General features: G+C 41.2%; 2 protein-coding genes across 2 annotated transcripts in view; both read right to left on the bottom strand.

The window, feature by feature from the left end:
• LOC138008169 (talin-like) overlaps positions 1-17,500 on the bottom strand; it is a 124,773-nt gene that overhangs the window by 15,901 nt on the left and 91,372 nt on the right. Inside the window, exons 50-53 of the mRNA XM_068855399.1 lie at positions 2,851-2,973; positions 2,307-2,426; positions 1,359-1,505; positions 504-673 (exon numbers count right to left, since the gene is read on the bottom strand). Coding sequence (XP_068711500.1) covers positions 504-673; positions 1,359-1,505; positions 2,307-2,426; positions 2,851-2,973 — 560 coding nt within the window. The remainder of the gene's footprint in view (positions 1-503; positions 674-1,358; positions 1,506-2,306; positions 2,427-2,850; positions 2,974-17,500) is intronic.
• Positions 11,395-17,500, bottom strand: part of LOC138008895 (talin-like) — a 13,046-nt gene continuing 6,940 nt past the window's right edge. Inside the window, exons 3-10 of the mRNA XM_068856204.1 lie at positions 16,558-16,641; positions 15,532-15,759; positions 14,672-14,791; positions 13,726-13,923; positions 12,821-12,960; positions 12,465-12,558; positions 11,868-11,956; positions 11,395-11,517 (exon numbers count right to left, since the gene is read on the bottom strand). Of these exons, the coding sequence (XP_068712305.1) occupies positions 11,882-11,956; positions 12,465-12,558; positions 12,821-12,960; positions 13,726-13,923; positions 14,672-14,791; positions 15,532-15,759; positions 16,558-16,641 (939 nt within the window). The 3' untranslated portion in view covers positions 11,395-11,517; positions 11,868-11,881. The remainder of the gene's footprint in view (positions 11,518-11,867; positions 11,957-12,464; positions 12,559-12,820; positions 12,961-13,725; positions 13,924-14,671; positions 14,792-15,531; positions 15,760-16,557; positions 16,642-17,500) is intronic.

Below are 17,500 nucleotides of genomic sequence, written 5' to 3'. Positions count from 1 at the left end.
ATATACGTCAACTCAACAACCCATGCAACGGTGTTCAACTTTCAACCGTACGAACTTTGCAAGGAGGCGTGACTGTCAATCAAATTCGCACACCATTATTGGCGATTAATTTGTAAAACACTTTGTTAGGTGGCCACGGTAAGGCGCGTCGCACTGTAATTATGAAATAACTTTTTACAGTACTGCCGTTTCTATAAGTAGACCTACGACGAATGGGGCATTCTCCCGGGTGAAAAAAGTTAAATGAACGACTTAACATACTTCTTTTGCTTCTCCTTCTGAATAACGCAACTCGTTTTATCACTTTAAAAAATGTAGTGGCGTTTGCAAGGGCATGGCGCGACATGGTTCAACGTGACGTCACATGACCTGGGACGACGTGACGTAGGAAGTCCCCCTTCCTTTCCGTTCCTTTGCAATGGCTATTTTTGCGGTCATTCTTGGTTACTACTTACAACTCCGTACTAAGGTTAACAGACCTCCTGAAGATGCTAGTAACAAACCTGCGATCACCGAACGTGTCGCCTTCAGTCTCAGGGTGCAGTGTACCTGTTGCAGCGAACAACACAGTGGTATCCAGGTCACTCACGATTCCTTGGACAGCGCTCGATGCGTTGATGCAGGCCTGGGTTCCCCGAGAGCCTTGCTGCAGGGCGGCTAACAGATGAGAAACCTGAAACACGACAGGAAACCTAATGAGCACGGTGATTATTTGAACTACTTCGACTTAATTTGACGCGAAAGAGGACTAAACCTGAACAGGGTAACATCAATCTTGTATGGCGCCCCGTGTGTACAGACATGGTCAAGATAATTACTTTATCTCCGGGTGCTGTGGTCCCGTTTTGTTAGGACATCATTTTAATTAAAACGAATAATGGTCGCAGCTTTGGCACTGTTGCGCAAATGACATCAATAAGTGATTAAGGGAAAAAGCTACAATCGGCGTCAAAATGAATTAACACGTTGTGTCGGTACGGCAGTTTTTATGCGTAAAATAACACCACTGTTTGTACAACGCCATAAATTTTCTAAAAGAGGCCCCCTACCCCATTCAATATTATCTGTTTGTAGTCAAAGATCACAAGAATTAAGACACGCCATTGTTTGGGGGGTGGGGGCGAATTGGGAAGCCTAGCAAGGACAAAAGAGTTTAAAATGACGGAATAGCGAGTCGAAAAGGCCAATGTGTCAACAATTTTGCCGCCAATTGTAGGCTGCAATGCAATGCTTCTGTCACGCCGACGCCACTATTCTTTTTCGATGGTCCGTCCAGACGAACCGTACTGCACTTAGAATCAAAACTGGATGGAAGGTCAGATAAACGTTAAAGATACAAGACAAATAAGATACATCACCTTTTCCGCCACATGCCTGCAATTTTCAGCGAGTTCTCTCTTGGAGAAAGGATCTTTGGGGCTACTCTGCACTGCACCTCCACTCTGAACCAAGCTAATGCAAGCCTCTCCTAGACCTTGAACACCCGTTCGGATACGGATTGCAATCTGGACAAGTCAAATAAAGTGAAACATATACATTGACAACAAAAGCCGTGAATTGAGATCAATGAAGAATCCAGTAAAATTTTGACAATGAGTGGTAAAATAGAACCCCTCAGCTCATATTCATACTCATTTACTTTTTCCCTTGAATTTATATCCCACTACTGTACAACTACGGGCTTGTTGATGTTGACATTTCAGAATAAAATGACTAACATCTTAACCAGTGACAAGATGCTTTTATCGTCAAAGGTCTTGTTTCAAGTGTCCAGTAACTCCAATTGCACTGGCAGTGGACATAAAAACTCTCTTAAGACGACCTCTTTGGAATGCCGGAGTTCCAGGCTTTTTACGTTTAATGCTGTCATCAACGGCAGTTAAGGACAGTTATTAATTTCTACTGCTGCAACCAGCTATGCATAATCTGAACATACACCAAAACAACACGGTAGATAAAGACAGCGTAGAAGCCGAAGATTGTCTAGGGACGCAATTTGACTATCTGAGTAAATTCTGATCCTGTAATGAAGTTTTTGTTGTTTTGCCTCTCGCTCAGTGGAACATGCTGCTTCGGCTGTAAAATATTTTACTCTCCCACTTCCCGTTCGTCGTGTTTCGGTGTACCATGCTGACTCAGTCATCGTTCTCTTGCCTGCAGGCTACATTCTACCTCCCAGATCTCACCGCCGAAGCAGTGAAAGTGATTTATGACATGATGTTTTATTTGTTGACTTCAATGCCTGCAAAGACATATTTAGGTTTACAGCCAACCGGTGGTCTGCTATTGTTTTCGTTTCGACCTACCTCTGGGTTGCCAACTGTCTTAACAGCTCCTCTTGTATCTTTAGCGATATCATTGTATATTTTGCTGATATCCTTTCCAAGTGGACCGAGCTTAGTAGGGTCTGTCGTTGATTTGCCGACCTGATGTAAAAGGACAAAGGTCAAAACAGTGGGCTACTTGAACGAGGACAACAGCTACAGCAGTAAAATAATAAATAAATATATAAATAAATAAATAATAACAACTTCCAACTTTCATTCAATGCAATGAAAGAGAGAGATACCAGAGATTATCCCTATACGAAGGTATCCGCCCGATATTATTGATCTAGAGTCGATTTTGATGAGGGAGGAAAACCGGAGTACCCGGAGAAAAACCCTCGGAGTCAGATTCAGATCGAATGAAACTCAGCCCAGATGCGACGTCAAGGCCGGGGTTGAACCTGGGTCGCAGAAGTGGGAGGCGCTTTTGATAACCACTAAGTCACCCTGACTCCCCAATTCAAATTACGATAAACTGCGATTACACTGCATCATCACCAGAATGCTGTTTCAAAGACCTTACCATGTCATGCGCTTTTTTGGTCAGTTCCTTCATGGTACGAGTCATTCTCTCTTGGTAATTCACAAATGGTTCGTCTATAACTTCACCGCTCTCCACTCGTACGTCATTCAAAGGTCGCCCCACCTACGAATAAATTCAGCCCGTAAGACGGACTCTGTAACAATTTTTTTCACCCGCTAATGCCTGTAATTTTCTCACCTGCGTGCTATGCTCTGCCTTTTTGGATTTTACGCCTTGGATAAAATATCCGAACAGAAAATTCATTAACCATAGAAAACAGAGATCATGCGGTCATCGGGGCCGGAAACCAGTCTCACACAAACCCATCAAAACAAATTTGAAGGGTTGGACCAGTGTCTGCCGTCAACGGTGCTGGTGCAGGCATGTAACAGAGTAAGAAACAAGCAGTATCCTGGACAACTTTCCATCACCACCTAAAAGCGATCTTCATCTTTCCATGAAATGATTCTAAACAATTTCGCTGAATACACCTTGTTGTCACAGGTAAGCCAAATGTAAAGTTAGTCCACGCATCAACTTACCTCAGCCACTGCCTTTCCTATGCTATCCACCAAGCCAGATACCACACCAGATTCGCTTGCTGCTTCTTCTAAAGTGTGTGCAAGGTCTTTGACGGCTTCCTTCATCCCCTGAGCTGCCTCTTCAATGGCTGGATGAGCCTCAACAAACTGGAAACAAAAATCATGTCAAAGAAGATTACGCATTCATGAACAATGCAGTCCCTCTTTCTCTCAGTTCGACTACAATGCTGCAGAATAGAAATAGAGTCGCGAGTAAAATTGCGCGCGAACTCGCTCGCTGATCGAAAGTCGAAAGTGGGGACATTGATAGTCCACTTTTCCTAATTTGATATTCGAGTGGGTGCTAATTAAGTGAGATTTTCCACTGGCTGAGTGAAACGAAATAAGTGGAAAATGTTTTTCTCACACACCACTGGGGCATACTTCCATACTTCGAAAATGGCCTACTTGAATGTTATTTTGTTTAGAAATCTCCCTTAAGGCTTGCGAGACAAAACCGAATTTGACCATAAAGCCTCATACCAATGAATAATGATATATCGAACATTAAGTCTCATACCTATATGAATATTGATGTACGGAACCCGGCCAATTCTCTTCTTGCACAAATCCCATAATACACCTCCTTTACCCTCCCCTCCCCCCCAATTTTTTTTTTTTTTTGGGGGGGGGGGGGGGAAAGGTGTATTATCGTGGAATTTGGACAAGTAGAGGATTGTATATGACAGAAATTGGTTGTTTGGCCATGAAGATACAGATATCAATAAGTGGAGCTTGCTCAGTTGCATCCTAATACCACACCTTCGGATTTCCTCCACCCTCTTTGGTGGCGTACATCAATTGCGCTGCTGATTCAGCCACAGTCTTTGCTTGGTCAAGCAAATCCACCTTCCGCTGGACATCAGCCATGCGAGACGCTGCACCCACCGCAAGATCGGCCAGCGGACTTATGAAACTGGACATCTGTGCTACCTGTAAAAGCCAGGACACATTTTTACACTTGGTGTCAAAAGCCGACGTTCGGTGTCTTCATCACGCCATTATCAAGACTCTTGAGTAACAAATTATGCGGCGTATATAAATATCAGTTGCTTTGTGTCAACATTAGCATAACAAGAAGGCTCGAAAACATTCTTTTAAGCAAATATCTTCGCACGGAGAGGCGGATTGCATGTTTAAGATCGGTTTATTACGAGCAAGAACGATGAGCTTTTCACACTATTCTTGCATGCTTATGTGCAAGCAAATCGCTTCTGATCAAAGCTTATCTCCACACTCCTACCCGTTTTTTAAAAAATGGGCGTCATCATAGCCCCTGCTTCCTAGCGCAACAGCTCTGGACATTCCATGTACAGCGAATTCATAGCACTATGCGAACGACATGTCCACCGAAAACTAATGCCATTCACGTGGATATGAAACACGTTAAAGAGAAAGACGCAGTTACTTACCCTGTGTCCAATATTCTCTGGTTCAGATTTTGCTGCTGCAGCCAATGGATCAATCACATCTGTCATCTGACTAAGATTCTGCATCATCTGTTCCTGGAATCCCTGAAACACGTTCAAAAATTATTTTCAGTACTTGTCCCTCCCAGGCCTTCCAAAACGGAATTTTAGCTTGAATACGTTCCATGAAATTCGAGACCGAAACAAGATCTGGGTCCGTATCTGTTTGTATCTGCTGCTTTGGTTATGTGGCATCATAAACCGTAAGCTTTTTCTACATTTCACACCGAGACGACCACATTTGATGGAGAGAATAGAACAGACGACCAACCCCCCCGGGAAATTCCATGCCTACACTTAGTGAATAATTGGTGGGTTAGAATTTTATGAAGAAGGTAGGGAGACAGGGCATATGGATAACAATATCGTGTCTAAATAAGAACAGATAAAACTACAAAGGCGGAACTTTCTTCTCCGTTATATTAAGACCATTATTGTTGGTCCGGCCGCAGTTGAACTCAAGACCTCCGGCACTGTGGTCCAGTGCTGTACCTACTGAGCCAACTGTCCGCAATTTAAAAACATACTGTAGTTAACTTAACGATGACCGTTTTCACGCTAGAAGAGACACAAATCGTCTTATGTAAAAACAGACAGGAAGAACAAACTTTTAGTCCACGATTTGTCCGTCCAGACGAACAAGCCGACAAATTAACTACCGCGGCCAATGTACTTATAGAGGTTTTGCACGGCAGCCATGTTGCATGGCAGGAACAAAAGATTCTTTTTCCTATGGGGGAATAAATGTTCTTTCTAATACAAAACATTTTCATTGTTCCTGCCATGCAACATGGCTGCCGTGCAAAACCTCTTCGGAGAGTGATAATGATTCAGAAAAGAACGGGATTTGAACCTATTACCCTCCAATTCCTAATTTGGATTCTCTACCACTTAAGTACCTGGCATGATAGAGCACAGACCTAATTACTTTAAGAGAGTAAAAATATCAACACTAATTGTAACAAAAAGAAAGGCGTTCCCATGTTACCTGCAAAGAGTTTTCGGGTCTTGGTTCTAACACTTGGCTGATAGCAGCGAGAGATGCTTGATCCAGTTGGTTTATTGTGTAATTTATCTGCTCCAGTGCTTCGTCGCATTCCCTCTGACCTGGTGCGTTGTCTCTGCGCAAAAATAAGCCAATAAATAAATAAGTAGGAATGACGTTTTCAGAATGAAATTCGTGTCCTTGTGTCCACATGTCTTGTGTGACGAAGGATGTTCGACGAAAAAAGAAGAAGAACAAAGCAAAGAATTTACATTTACGCAGGATGGTACGACAAATTCAAGGCTTGTGTCAGTACAGCAGCGTAATTTAACACTACAGCGTTAAGAAATTTAACAAGAACAGACAACTAGTCGACTGTTTTAAAAGTGAAAAGGAACACAAGTCGAGTTGTTTGGCAGTGCAGACATTTATAACCAGGAGCAAACTACGGGCCACGACTTCTCATTAAGGTAGTCAAGTCTGATATATATTTCTCTTACTATTATGTAAGATATTGCGTTTCTAGTTTTCTGATTAGCTCACTTAATCCGCGATCATGGACAAAATTCTTGGGCACATATTGCACTGGTTGGGGGAGGGGGGACCGCAATGGAGTTTTGAAATATGGCACAGCTCTGAAATCATAGATACTGCCCCAAGGAATTTTGTCCACGATTGTGGGTTATCAGCACATATACCGTATGACCTTATGGGGAAACTGGTTGCGCCAGTCGGTTTGTAAAACTGAAACACTTCAGATTTAAATGAAATTGTAAAAAAAAAAATAATAATGATGATTCCATATGCGCATGTTGAATACGAGATTGGTTATAGTTCAAAATGCCACAAGAATTACCCGAATAGTTCTGTTTCTCTCCGATGTTACTACCATTTTTGAGCTACCGTGAACAACCAACTTTTTTTCGCGTTTTTCCATGCTTAAAACATTGAAATTAGTCTAGACAAACTGTCGCGTTTTTAATTGAACCGAGTTAACGTTTAGAGTGTGAACGTGTCAAGTTTTAACAGAAAACTTAAATGTCTTAAAATATAAAAAGGCTTGGAGCATGGAGGCGATCAAGCGAACTGTTTTTTGCCAGTTGAGTTCAATTTAAAAACGTGACAGTTTGTCTAAACAAACTAGAATGTTTTTAGTGTTAAAAAACGCGGAAAAAAGTTAGCCGTTCATGGTAGCTCGAATGGTAGTATCTACCGCGTTTATGTCCGCATCGGACTTCAAAGGCATATATAGAGACAACTCAGCACGTACCATCTCATATCAAACGCTCGTTCGCAGAACAACCGTTATTAGCATATACTAAAACAGCGGATAGCGTTGAAAGTGCGCAATAATTGGCTACTCAAACTCCGACTGCCTTTGCTATTCATCTCCGAGCAAAAATATTGTAATCGTTGCAGGAATAAATGAGTTAAAATCACTTGTTTGTGCTGTATTATCTCACTGTTTTAGTGTATACTAAAGCAAGTATTCACCTCAGTGTCAGTACCTAGCCACCATCTCTTCGGTGAATAGTTGATTCAGTATTAAATTTTCGACCTCGGATATTGCATTTCTAGCTTTCTGATTGGTTCATTCAGTCTCGGTTATCAGTTCATATACCGTATGAGCTAATATGAAAACTGATTGCTTCAAGTGTTGTCAAACTGGAAAACGATTGGCTTTAATTTCCAAGCGTTCAGAATTGAATGAAAAATTATCAAACAATTATTTCATTCGCGCTTGTTGGATACGAGACTGGTTATAACCAACTCATATCCAAAGTGCGCTCATGGAATAATCGTTAAATAACTAAAAGGGCGTTACTTATTCTTGTTTCGTACTTTATAGCGGTGATAAGTCTCCTCATGGCATCAGAAACAGCCTTTGCTTGTTGGGCCAGTTGCTGCCAGCCAGACTGATCTTTGGAGTTGACAGCGAGGGCTTTTGCTACATTGAAGTAGTTTGTACTCGAAGTCGCCATTGACTTGCCCGACATTATCAAGGGAACTTGAGCTGAGCGAGCCTAAAAACACAAACAGAACGATTTATGGGTTGAAAGGGGGGGGGGGGGGGGGGGGGTGGAGGTTGATGGTAAGTGATGAAAGTATTTCAACAAAACCTCAACCAAATTGTCATTTGTTTCTTTGGGCACGCGTGTGGCATGCTTGCATGCGAAAACTGTGCTTCAAGGTTGCAGCCGCCTATGTGGACAACCTCACGGAAAGGACAGGAAAGCAACATCCAGAGACATACAGACTGGTGGCAGAAAGGAAAAGATGATGAGGCCGGAAGACTGACTGACTACGAGTAATAGTCTATACAAAAACTTTTCACAATAAAAATAGTTTACCTCTTCGCTTATTTTTGCTGGAAGGGGAGCAAATTCCGGTGAGAGTGCGTACGCTGTGAGACTCTCCACACTGTTGACCAGCGGTCTGGTTGCTGCAGCGCACGCTTCGCGGTTCGCTTCAGACATATCACCAGCAAGGATCTGAAAAAAATGAGAATTGATCTTTTAATAAGCTACGGAAATATGAGCACCAAAAACGTTTAACTTGTCTCGCAACATTGCTGCCAAACTAGTCGAAAAGCGATGTTGCGCGTTTTACATCCCACGCACAACCTGCACGTCTCGCAACAACAACAAAAAAGTGTTGCAAGTTGTTGCAGCGTGTTGCAGAAAAGGTCCTTTCTACTTTCTGCAACACACAGCAGCAACTTGCAAACACACGTTTCTGGTCACGGTTAATAGAAATAATATGTATGTTGTACATCCACAACGGACTCGACAGACACAAGCAAGACTAAACGTGCCGAAGTGGGAAAGCCAACACATAACCTGAAAAACCTCAAAGGTCACACCAAGAAAAAAAATGTATTATTTTTTATGGCGATACTACCTCTTAGTCGTATCTGGAAAGCCGGTGATATGATATTCAGAAGCGAATACAGGTCCCCCTGAATGAACAAAGCGTTTGATTTGGGGAACCGAACACCTTTTTAATCTGTTCCGATGATGACAAATTTCGAAAAAGTCTCCAGTTATTTTTCTGTTATTCATCCGTTTAACACTAACTTAGGGCACAGCCATCCGTCAAAGCACCTGCATGATGAACAGACAAACCTTTGTATTCTTGACCAAATTAGCCGTGTTGTTAGCCACATCTTTGGCTGCTTGCACAAACTGTCTTTTGGCAGCAGGATTGTTGGTTTTCGCAGATGCTGCTTTACAGGCATTGCAAAGAGATGACGTGTGTTTTGCAACTGACGTCGCAGCTCCCAAGACCTGATATGAATAGCAATAAAAAGTTAAATTCCAAGCCGCAGAAAAAAAGAAAGGGGTGCTCATGTTTTTAGGGGTCGTCAACTTAAAGCTATCTTTGCTTGAGCGTTTGGTTGGGGGAGGGGTGGGGGGTTGGTTAAATTCATTGCCAGGAACTTGGACCAGTGCAGAAAAAGGCAGTTCACCTAAAAGCGAGCAGAATGGGGAGGAGAACTGTAGCCTACAATAACCCCAGCTACGCAGGCTACAGTTCATCATGTAATAATGTGTATTGTTAAATACCTAGACTTTCGCTCAACAAAACGAGTACTGTGATTCGTTGATTCTTGGTCACGTGGCCCTGATCAAATTCAAATGTATCCCGACCGGGTTACAATTCCGCAGTTGTTGCCCGCTCCGGATGTTTTGTAGGAAAAGTCTTAATATATAACAAAGCACTTTCTGGTCCCTCGGGAAACTAGTTAGTATTGTTTTCCCTCGAGTCCTGATGTTTCCCTTGACTTTGTCTCGGGAAACATGATGACTCTCGGGAAAAGAAAACTAATTGTTTCCCTCGGGACCATACATTAAGTGTATAAAGATTAACTTTTAACACTTTCAGCCCTGAGAGTGAGATTTACTCTGTCTAATACCAGGATTTTACTCGTCAATGGGGGCCGAGTCAGACATGAATGAGTTAAATCAAAAATTTAATTTTTAAAGCTTAAAAAGTTTACTTTGCCTGCGATCCGATTTACCCAATAGAAACCAAGCCAAATACATAAAGCAATTGCAAAATTTGGGAAAACAGATGAGAACAAGCTACAATGGGCTCACCCTGCAAGCGGAGCCTTTCTTTTGCTTGCTCGATTTTGGCGTTCTCGAGAAAGGCTCTGCATGAATCGGGTAAGATCTTTATTGAATATGCGCTGCATGTTGCCAGGATACAGTCTCGAACCCAAGCCTAATATGCCAGATCTCGCCGCCATCTTGGTTTTTCATGGTACAGCGGGCTCAATTATAACCATCGGTTTTGTCACTAAACGGACGCTCGCACTGGAATAACCGGTTTGACTAGTCCAGAAGCTCGGGCTGCGGCGGCTTCAAAGAGTTGACGCGATTCGGGCAGAGCCTACTTTTCTCCTCCTCAGTGAAGAAAAAGACAAAAGGAGGCTCTGCTCGCAGGGTGCAATGGACTTTGTTTTCGCTTCTGAACTGCGCAGCAAGCAAAATTATCCACAACCAACGACCACAACCAAAAAAGTCCTAAAATGTTCATGATTGCTACGACATTTGTCAGTTACATTAACAAAAATGACCTGTTGATGAGTTGCTTCTGGATTAAGCAGACTCTGACAGGCTTCCAGGATCTCTTGCTTTGAGTTGATGAACTGAGCCTGGTCTATAAGACCTGGTCTTCCTGCAACGCTTGAGGGATCTGCAACTGCTACTAGATATGCTGCCTGCAAACAGAGATATGACAACTAAATGAATAAAGGCACCAGGGTGAAGGGTTAAACAAGGTTCTAAAATGATGGGATGAGTAGGAAGGACTGAATACTGAGGACTACCCCGGGTGCCAGAGGTCATTTTTTTCCCGTTAGAAGGAGGAAAATACATGGCCAATAGACGCGAAACGCCGAGAAGTAAAAAATTACCTCTTGATCGCGCGAATACTGAACCTCATTTCCGTGCTGATTTGACGGTTGAGAAACCACGCTTCTACTCATCCAATCACAGTTGTCACTTCATTTGAAGAACCAATCAACGAACTAGGAAAATTCTGCCCCAATTTGATGACTGGAAATGAATTTCTCGGCTCTTGCAACCAGAGGATCGTCCCTCGCCTTCTACTTTGGTTTTTCAGAAATTCTATTTTTTCAAACGGGCTTCTGAAGCCAGGGTAACTGAGGACGGGCCCACACAGAAAGGCCGAAAATAGAAACCAGTCAGAGCAACTGAAAAGGGCACCAAATATGAGATCAGGCCTTACAATGAGGTTTTGAGAGAAAAGGTGTTGCCTGAGAAGTTTTTACCACACAACTTTAAAAGGAAATTTATACAGAATGTTTTTTTTTTTAAACTCGTCAGTGAGGGTCTGAACCAGTACGTACATATGAGTGCAACAAAGATTTAGCAAACACGTCAAGTGATACGATTACCAAAGCAAGCAACCATATTATGATGATCTATATTCACCGGAAGTGGGAAGTGAATGCACAGGTAGACCAATCAAGGATACTAACCTGTGCAGCAGACTCTGTCAGTGCACAGACTGCTCCGGAAGCATCTCGGACACCATCATCAAACTCCGTGAAGTCACCAGACTTGATACTGTTTGAAATCCTTGGCATGGCTTCAGTAAGATCCTGTGATAAACCAATCAAGACGCAGTTCAGGTGCAAATTGGTAGTTGAGAATGACAGTCAGGAAATTTGATGTGGAAAAGCAAGGTAACAGGTCTCCTTTCGAGTCGTTATTTGGCCCAAAACATCGTGTGATGCCCAAATGATTAATGAAATTCAGTTCAGTTGAATCTTACTTTGCAGACTTTTCTATTTTTAGTAAAACAGGCTTTTAGAAAGAATGATACTCGCTTAATTAAAATAATGAAAATGAGTATTGTGAGAACTCTGGCCAAAGTAGCAGGCAGGCTACTGCCCAAAAAACCTTACAAGTGTGTAAAAGTACCTAACGAAGGCGTAATAGACTAACTTACTTGCGATTGGCGGGTTACTTTGTCGAGGCAGTCAAAAACGTGTCATTGTTCACAGGTTCAACTGGATTGTCCAGTATGTTACTGACAGCCTGCAAAGCAAAACAACGACAATAACTATCGTATTAAAAGTGCACCAAGACTCAAAAATCTTCAATTCATAAACATGCTTAATTAAGGAATTTGACGACACTTATATGGAAGAAATACAATTGAAGTGAAGAAAGAAGCAAGTCAATGTTTTTCAGATCGATACATGCAGGTATCAAATGAACATTACAAGCAATCACGCAAGGAGACCCAGGTTTTAACGTGATTTGAAGCTATGCCGGACCTCTGCGATAAGGTGGAGTCAGTGAGTGATCTACCAATTGTGCTACCAAGCCAACTGGTACCTGAACATTTTGTGACTTTGTAATAAACATGCACTTAAAGGATGTGAACATAAAGATACTTAAGACATAAAAGACATATTTGAACTGTGGGAAGAACCAGATTTTTTTCCTTATTGCTTAAAGAATCAACGAAAAAACCTTTAAACCTATTTTTACCTATATTATTAATGCCACATCCCGTTTTAAATGTTTATATAACACCTACCTGAATATTTCTGAGAGCGTTGTCACATTCTTTTTGCCCTGGAGCAGCAGACATGCATGCATTTAGCAACATGTTGATGCTGTCAGTCACAGCTCTGTGTGTGAAATAAAGATGTCGTCAGAAATTGTAGAATAATCCGTCGGACGTTTAGAGGCATTTTTCAAAATGACAGCAAATAAAGTAAGTATTTGGAACACTTACAAGCACTCATGTAGCCCCAATACAATAAAGCCTTGTTTTTTCTTGAAAATGAGGTCAGCAGGTCCAATTCACATAGACACAAAACGGCCGCCATTATGAAACGGCCCCATTACTAACACCAGAATTATGACAATTACGATTCAAGTAATACTGACCTTGCAGCATTAGCCAATAAGTTCTTTGCATTTGGTGCGTTAGGATCAGATACCAAAGACTTCGCAGCCAAAAGAAGTTTGCTTGATGCTGTGGAAGTGTTTTTCAAGTTTTTCACCAATGAATCCTTGGCTGCCTCATCCTATTATTACATAAAATAAAAGTTAGAGGTTCGTGGTAACGTTGACAAAAACTCGTTACTGTGTTCAACAAATTCGAAAATATTTTCACAACTCGTCCAGTCAAGAATTACCTAAAAAATGGTCAGAATTACAGAAGATGCGCCAGCTTTCGAATTTCTTCACGATGGTCAATTTACCAAATCAACTCAGTTGATAAACTGTTATTTGTGTTTCAATTCCCTACCGACGCAGAACCACAGTTTCTTTACAAACTAAGCTTCTTTAATCAAGAATTAGTCTGACGAAATCAAACCAAGAAGAAACTGAAATATTTGTGGAGGCATCCTCTTGTTCTCTCTCAATTAAGATTTTCCAGAAAAGCACAAATTGAGGTGCATACAGGTAAGAACCACAAAGACTTCCAGTGGCATCATGGTTAGTGCGCTCGACTCCGGATCGAGTGGTCCGTGTATCGTAAAATCCCGACCAAAACCAGCCAATCAAAGTTCTCCACTTAGCCTGAGAATTGCTTGCCACATAATTATGACCAGTATTTGCAGTTAGACATAAAAGTATACACGAACCAAGGTGCTTTTTTGGTTTCTGCAAATTTCACGAAATCGTTTATATTTATTGCACTTCGAGACTTTTCTTTTTGTCACTTAAGATTAACAGCAATAAAGAGCTTCCAAAAAATCTACTCCTACGGTAAAAAAAAAAATTGATTATCGTAACCTTAAATTTAATAACCCGCTCAATAAGGTCGAGTGGAATCTTTCATATACCTTTGCTTGTCCAGCTAACTTCATTCCACTATCCAAAAGGTCTTGGTAAGACAGTGAAAACTTCTTTGTTGAAACCGCAAGTTGATTGGATGATCCACGCGATGCTGATACCATATCACTGGCTGCCGCATTCAGAGCCGCTCCACGCATGCTCAGTTTCTCCTGAACCACTTGGTAGCCCTCTGACGTGACAGGGAACTGTATAGTAAAATCAAACAGTGTCTTACATCTACAGTAAATGAACGCATTTTCGAGAAGAATTTAAGACACATTTGTTTGAGGAACAGACCACAACTTCAATTACGGTATCAGAACTTAAAAATCATTTAAAGTTTACTAAGTACATAATGATCTGTGATGGTCCTGCATGCATTTAAAAGTTCCTGAAAAAACTGTACAGCGACTTAACCATAAACAGCAACATATCTGAAAAAAATATGCGAAACGTTTACCGAATAAATGTCCTAGAAAAGCACCCCTTGGTGTGTCTTGGTGACAGTTCACAGCAGTTATAAATCTCTGGGAACAGTTATTGTGGTCGAAGTTTTAAAAACTTGTGAACACCAAAATAAGTATCACACTTGGCTGGAGTAGTAGGGATTCAAAGTTGATTACTGCCTTCTGTGCGAGAGGTCCCGAGTTCGATCTCTAGTGACCTCACATCCTTGTTTCGACTACTTTCCATTCTGTGTAGCTTCAGATAGTTTAAAAATACCCTCAAAAACAAAGCACTGATGGAAAGAGGGAGAATAAAATGGACGCACCGTCGGCTTCCTGAGAGAGAATACCCCCTAGAGGGTAAAGGAACTTCCGACGTTAAATACAAGGTGTACCGTCCTTCAGATGGTAATTTCATAAGCTACGTTTAAGGCATGCAACTTTTTTACAAACATAATGCGATAATGAAGTGTTAAAGGTTGACTTCAGTGGTCTTGGCTTTACTTACATCTTCCACAGCTAAGCTTTGACTCGAGTTTACAACCACCTTTATAGCTTCATCAACATCTCTCTGGCCCGGCAGAAAGTTTACGCAGTTGTTGAGTGCCTGCGACACTTCTTTTGCTGCCTGTTGAAGACACAAGTGTTGGTTTAAGACAAGAATTAACGGCAACAACACTCCACTCTACTTCTCTTTTATCATAAGTTATACGGTTCACAATGCATCCATGCAGTGGCTACTCTGGTTTGGAAATTTAGAAAGTAGCTTAAAAAACTTACAATTCAAAGGACTAGCGTCTCGACACTCTTGTCTAGGGTCTTCATCAGGGGTAATCCATTTTAAACTACTATGAAAAAGCCTAGCTTCGGCAAGCTGAGAGCGAAAACCAGAAGACACAACTTGAATGTGAATGTGAATCGGAAAACTGGCAAGGTTCGAACGACTTGTCTTACAATAATTTATACATGTAGCTGAAGTAATTATAACAAGTTGCATTTGGTTCAAAATGAATTATAACACGTTAACTAGAAGATTTGTTAAACTATACTAGCATTTCCAGACTTTATTGGGTAATTTTAATGTACTCTTTATGGTAATGGTTTCCCAACAGGAATTTCAGACAAGGCGAATCATGGCATGTTTGAACTGCTACAGAAGGGAACAAAAACAAAATATATAGGGTAGAAGGAAAAAGAAAAATATGGCTTAAAAAGTATTGATAGAATAATGTTTGAATCAGTATCAGGAAAGAGCTGGAGAACACAGCTAACTTTTAATGGAAATAAGATCAACAACGGTTCGTTGCTGTGAGAGCTATATTATGGAAAAGGAAACAGTAACAAGTGTCCACAGAAGTAAGTTAGTACCTGTGCCAGCCTGGGTTGGTTGTTAGCATCACCAGGGTTATTCATTGCATTCTTTGCTTCATTAATTAGTTTTGCTGACTCAGAAACAACATCCTGGGTGTCCTTGATCAGATTCATTTGCAGGGCTCGGTCATCTGCTGTTGCTGCTACTCCTCTGGCAGCTGCTGTCAACACTCGCAAGGCACTTGCAGTGTCCCTTGCTGCAACGCCGGTGTAGCTTTCATTACCCTGTACATGAACATTGATGTTGCAATAGAACAGTTTTCAATTGAGTGTCGAAAGTAATTAGCGAGTTGCTTTGGTTTTGCATTACTTCAATCAGTGATTGGTTCAAAGTTCTCGTGCCACTTTTTCAACCAATCAGAAGTGAAACCAAAATCAATCGTTGCTCGCGCATGCACATTTTCCCGCGCTTTGTGCCGGCTACGTGTAATTACTTCGAGTTTTGATTGATTTACTGGATTGTCCTCCGTCCTTTTTGATTGGCCAAAGTAATTACTTTGGGTTTCGTTTTAGGACACTCGATTTAAACTCCCTCTAATCAGACAATTATTCTAGCATAAACTGTAGCCATTTCCTGAAGTGCCAATGCAGTCCACATTATTTTCACGACGTCAGTGAAGAAAATAAATTAACTAAGGACAAATTGAACAGTCAAATAAATGAACTCACAATCAAGCCCGTGTACAAACGAACAATACAAGAACTAATGGGGGAATGAGGCAACAAAGACGCCAGCAAAATGATGAGAACAAGAAACCCAAGGTGAACAAATCTTTAATTGCTTGCTCTCTTTGACCATTTTAATAACTTACTATTATCAAACTAAGGACACCCAGAAAAAAAATAAAGCAAAAACATTCTTCTTGATCGGGATGTGAAAAGAGTTTTTGAAAGCCACATACAGATTGAAATCAGCCTGGCAATTTCTTTTAATGAAGTCTATAAATAAAAACATACGAGTAGCATCTCTACAACGGAGAACTTACTACTATACAACACTACCCCAAGAGAAAGGAGACAGACCTGTGAAGCAGCAGTTAGCAGCTGAGCCATTGATGATCCCACTGATTTTGATGTTGCCCCAAGTTCAAGGCCACAAGATTCTGCCTGCAATTTCAAGACAAAACCATCAAAAAATTCACCAAGCATAATTGACCAAAGCCGCAATGGTTTCAAAAATACGTGTAATTATCATTGTATTCATGTCTCGGTTCGAACCGTCACCATCTACAGTCAGTTTTGGTCGGACCTGTCCAACCAATGCTATGAATAACGGTCAGTCACTGAAAATAATAATTATTAACATCTTAGAATAATTTTAAAGTTACGTAAGGGTCAGACATTATGGCCGAATACCAAATGTCTTGATCGAGTTTTGTCAGCATTACTTTTATTTTTATGATTCATAAATCAACATTTTCCATTCTTCTGAAAACTTCCTTGAGACTTGCAACCGAATGCTGCAATGGGGAACCATCAGCACCAAAAGTTGCCCCATAACCAGTTTGTTTAAACTAAAAAGCCTAGAATAAGTACTTGATGTCACTGAGTATTGGATCGGTGAGTTGAATTTATTGGTACTCATCAAAATTAATAAGCAATGTTTCGCATCAAAACAGTGATTTGACAGCTAGAACACATTATCTTGCCAAGCAAGAAATTTTTTTTCTTCAGCACTGCCTACTTTCACAAAATTACTTATACTACTGTACATGTATAAGGGGTCCACCAATAAACGTCCATCAAAACAGCAAGATAAGCAATGTAATTAACCCATGGATCATCTACATGCCAGAAGTCAAAAAAGGGTTAGTCAGACATTGATGCCCCTTCCCTGGAGTTTTGAACGTTTTTTGGAATCTACATAATTGTAGCGGAGCTCCACATGCCAAAGGCGTGCGCACACAGCACCGTGGGTAAGAAAATATGATAACCCATATGCATACAACCATACACACGTCGACCC

Source organism: Montipora foliosa, chromosome 6 (assembly GCF_036669935.1).
Source record: "Montipora foliosa isolate CH-2021 chromosome 6, ASM3666993v2, whole genome shotgun sequence".
Lineage (NCBI taxonomy): Eukaryota > Metazoa > Cnidaria > Anthozoa > Scleractinia > Acroporidae > Montipora > Montipora foliosa.
The sequence above is the reverse complement of the archived record's forward strand: the minus strand, read 5'-3'. Positions and strand labels throughout refer to the sequence as shown.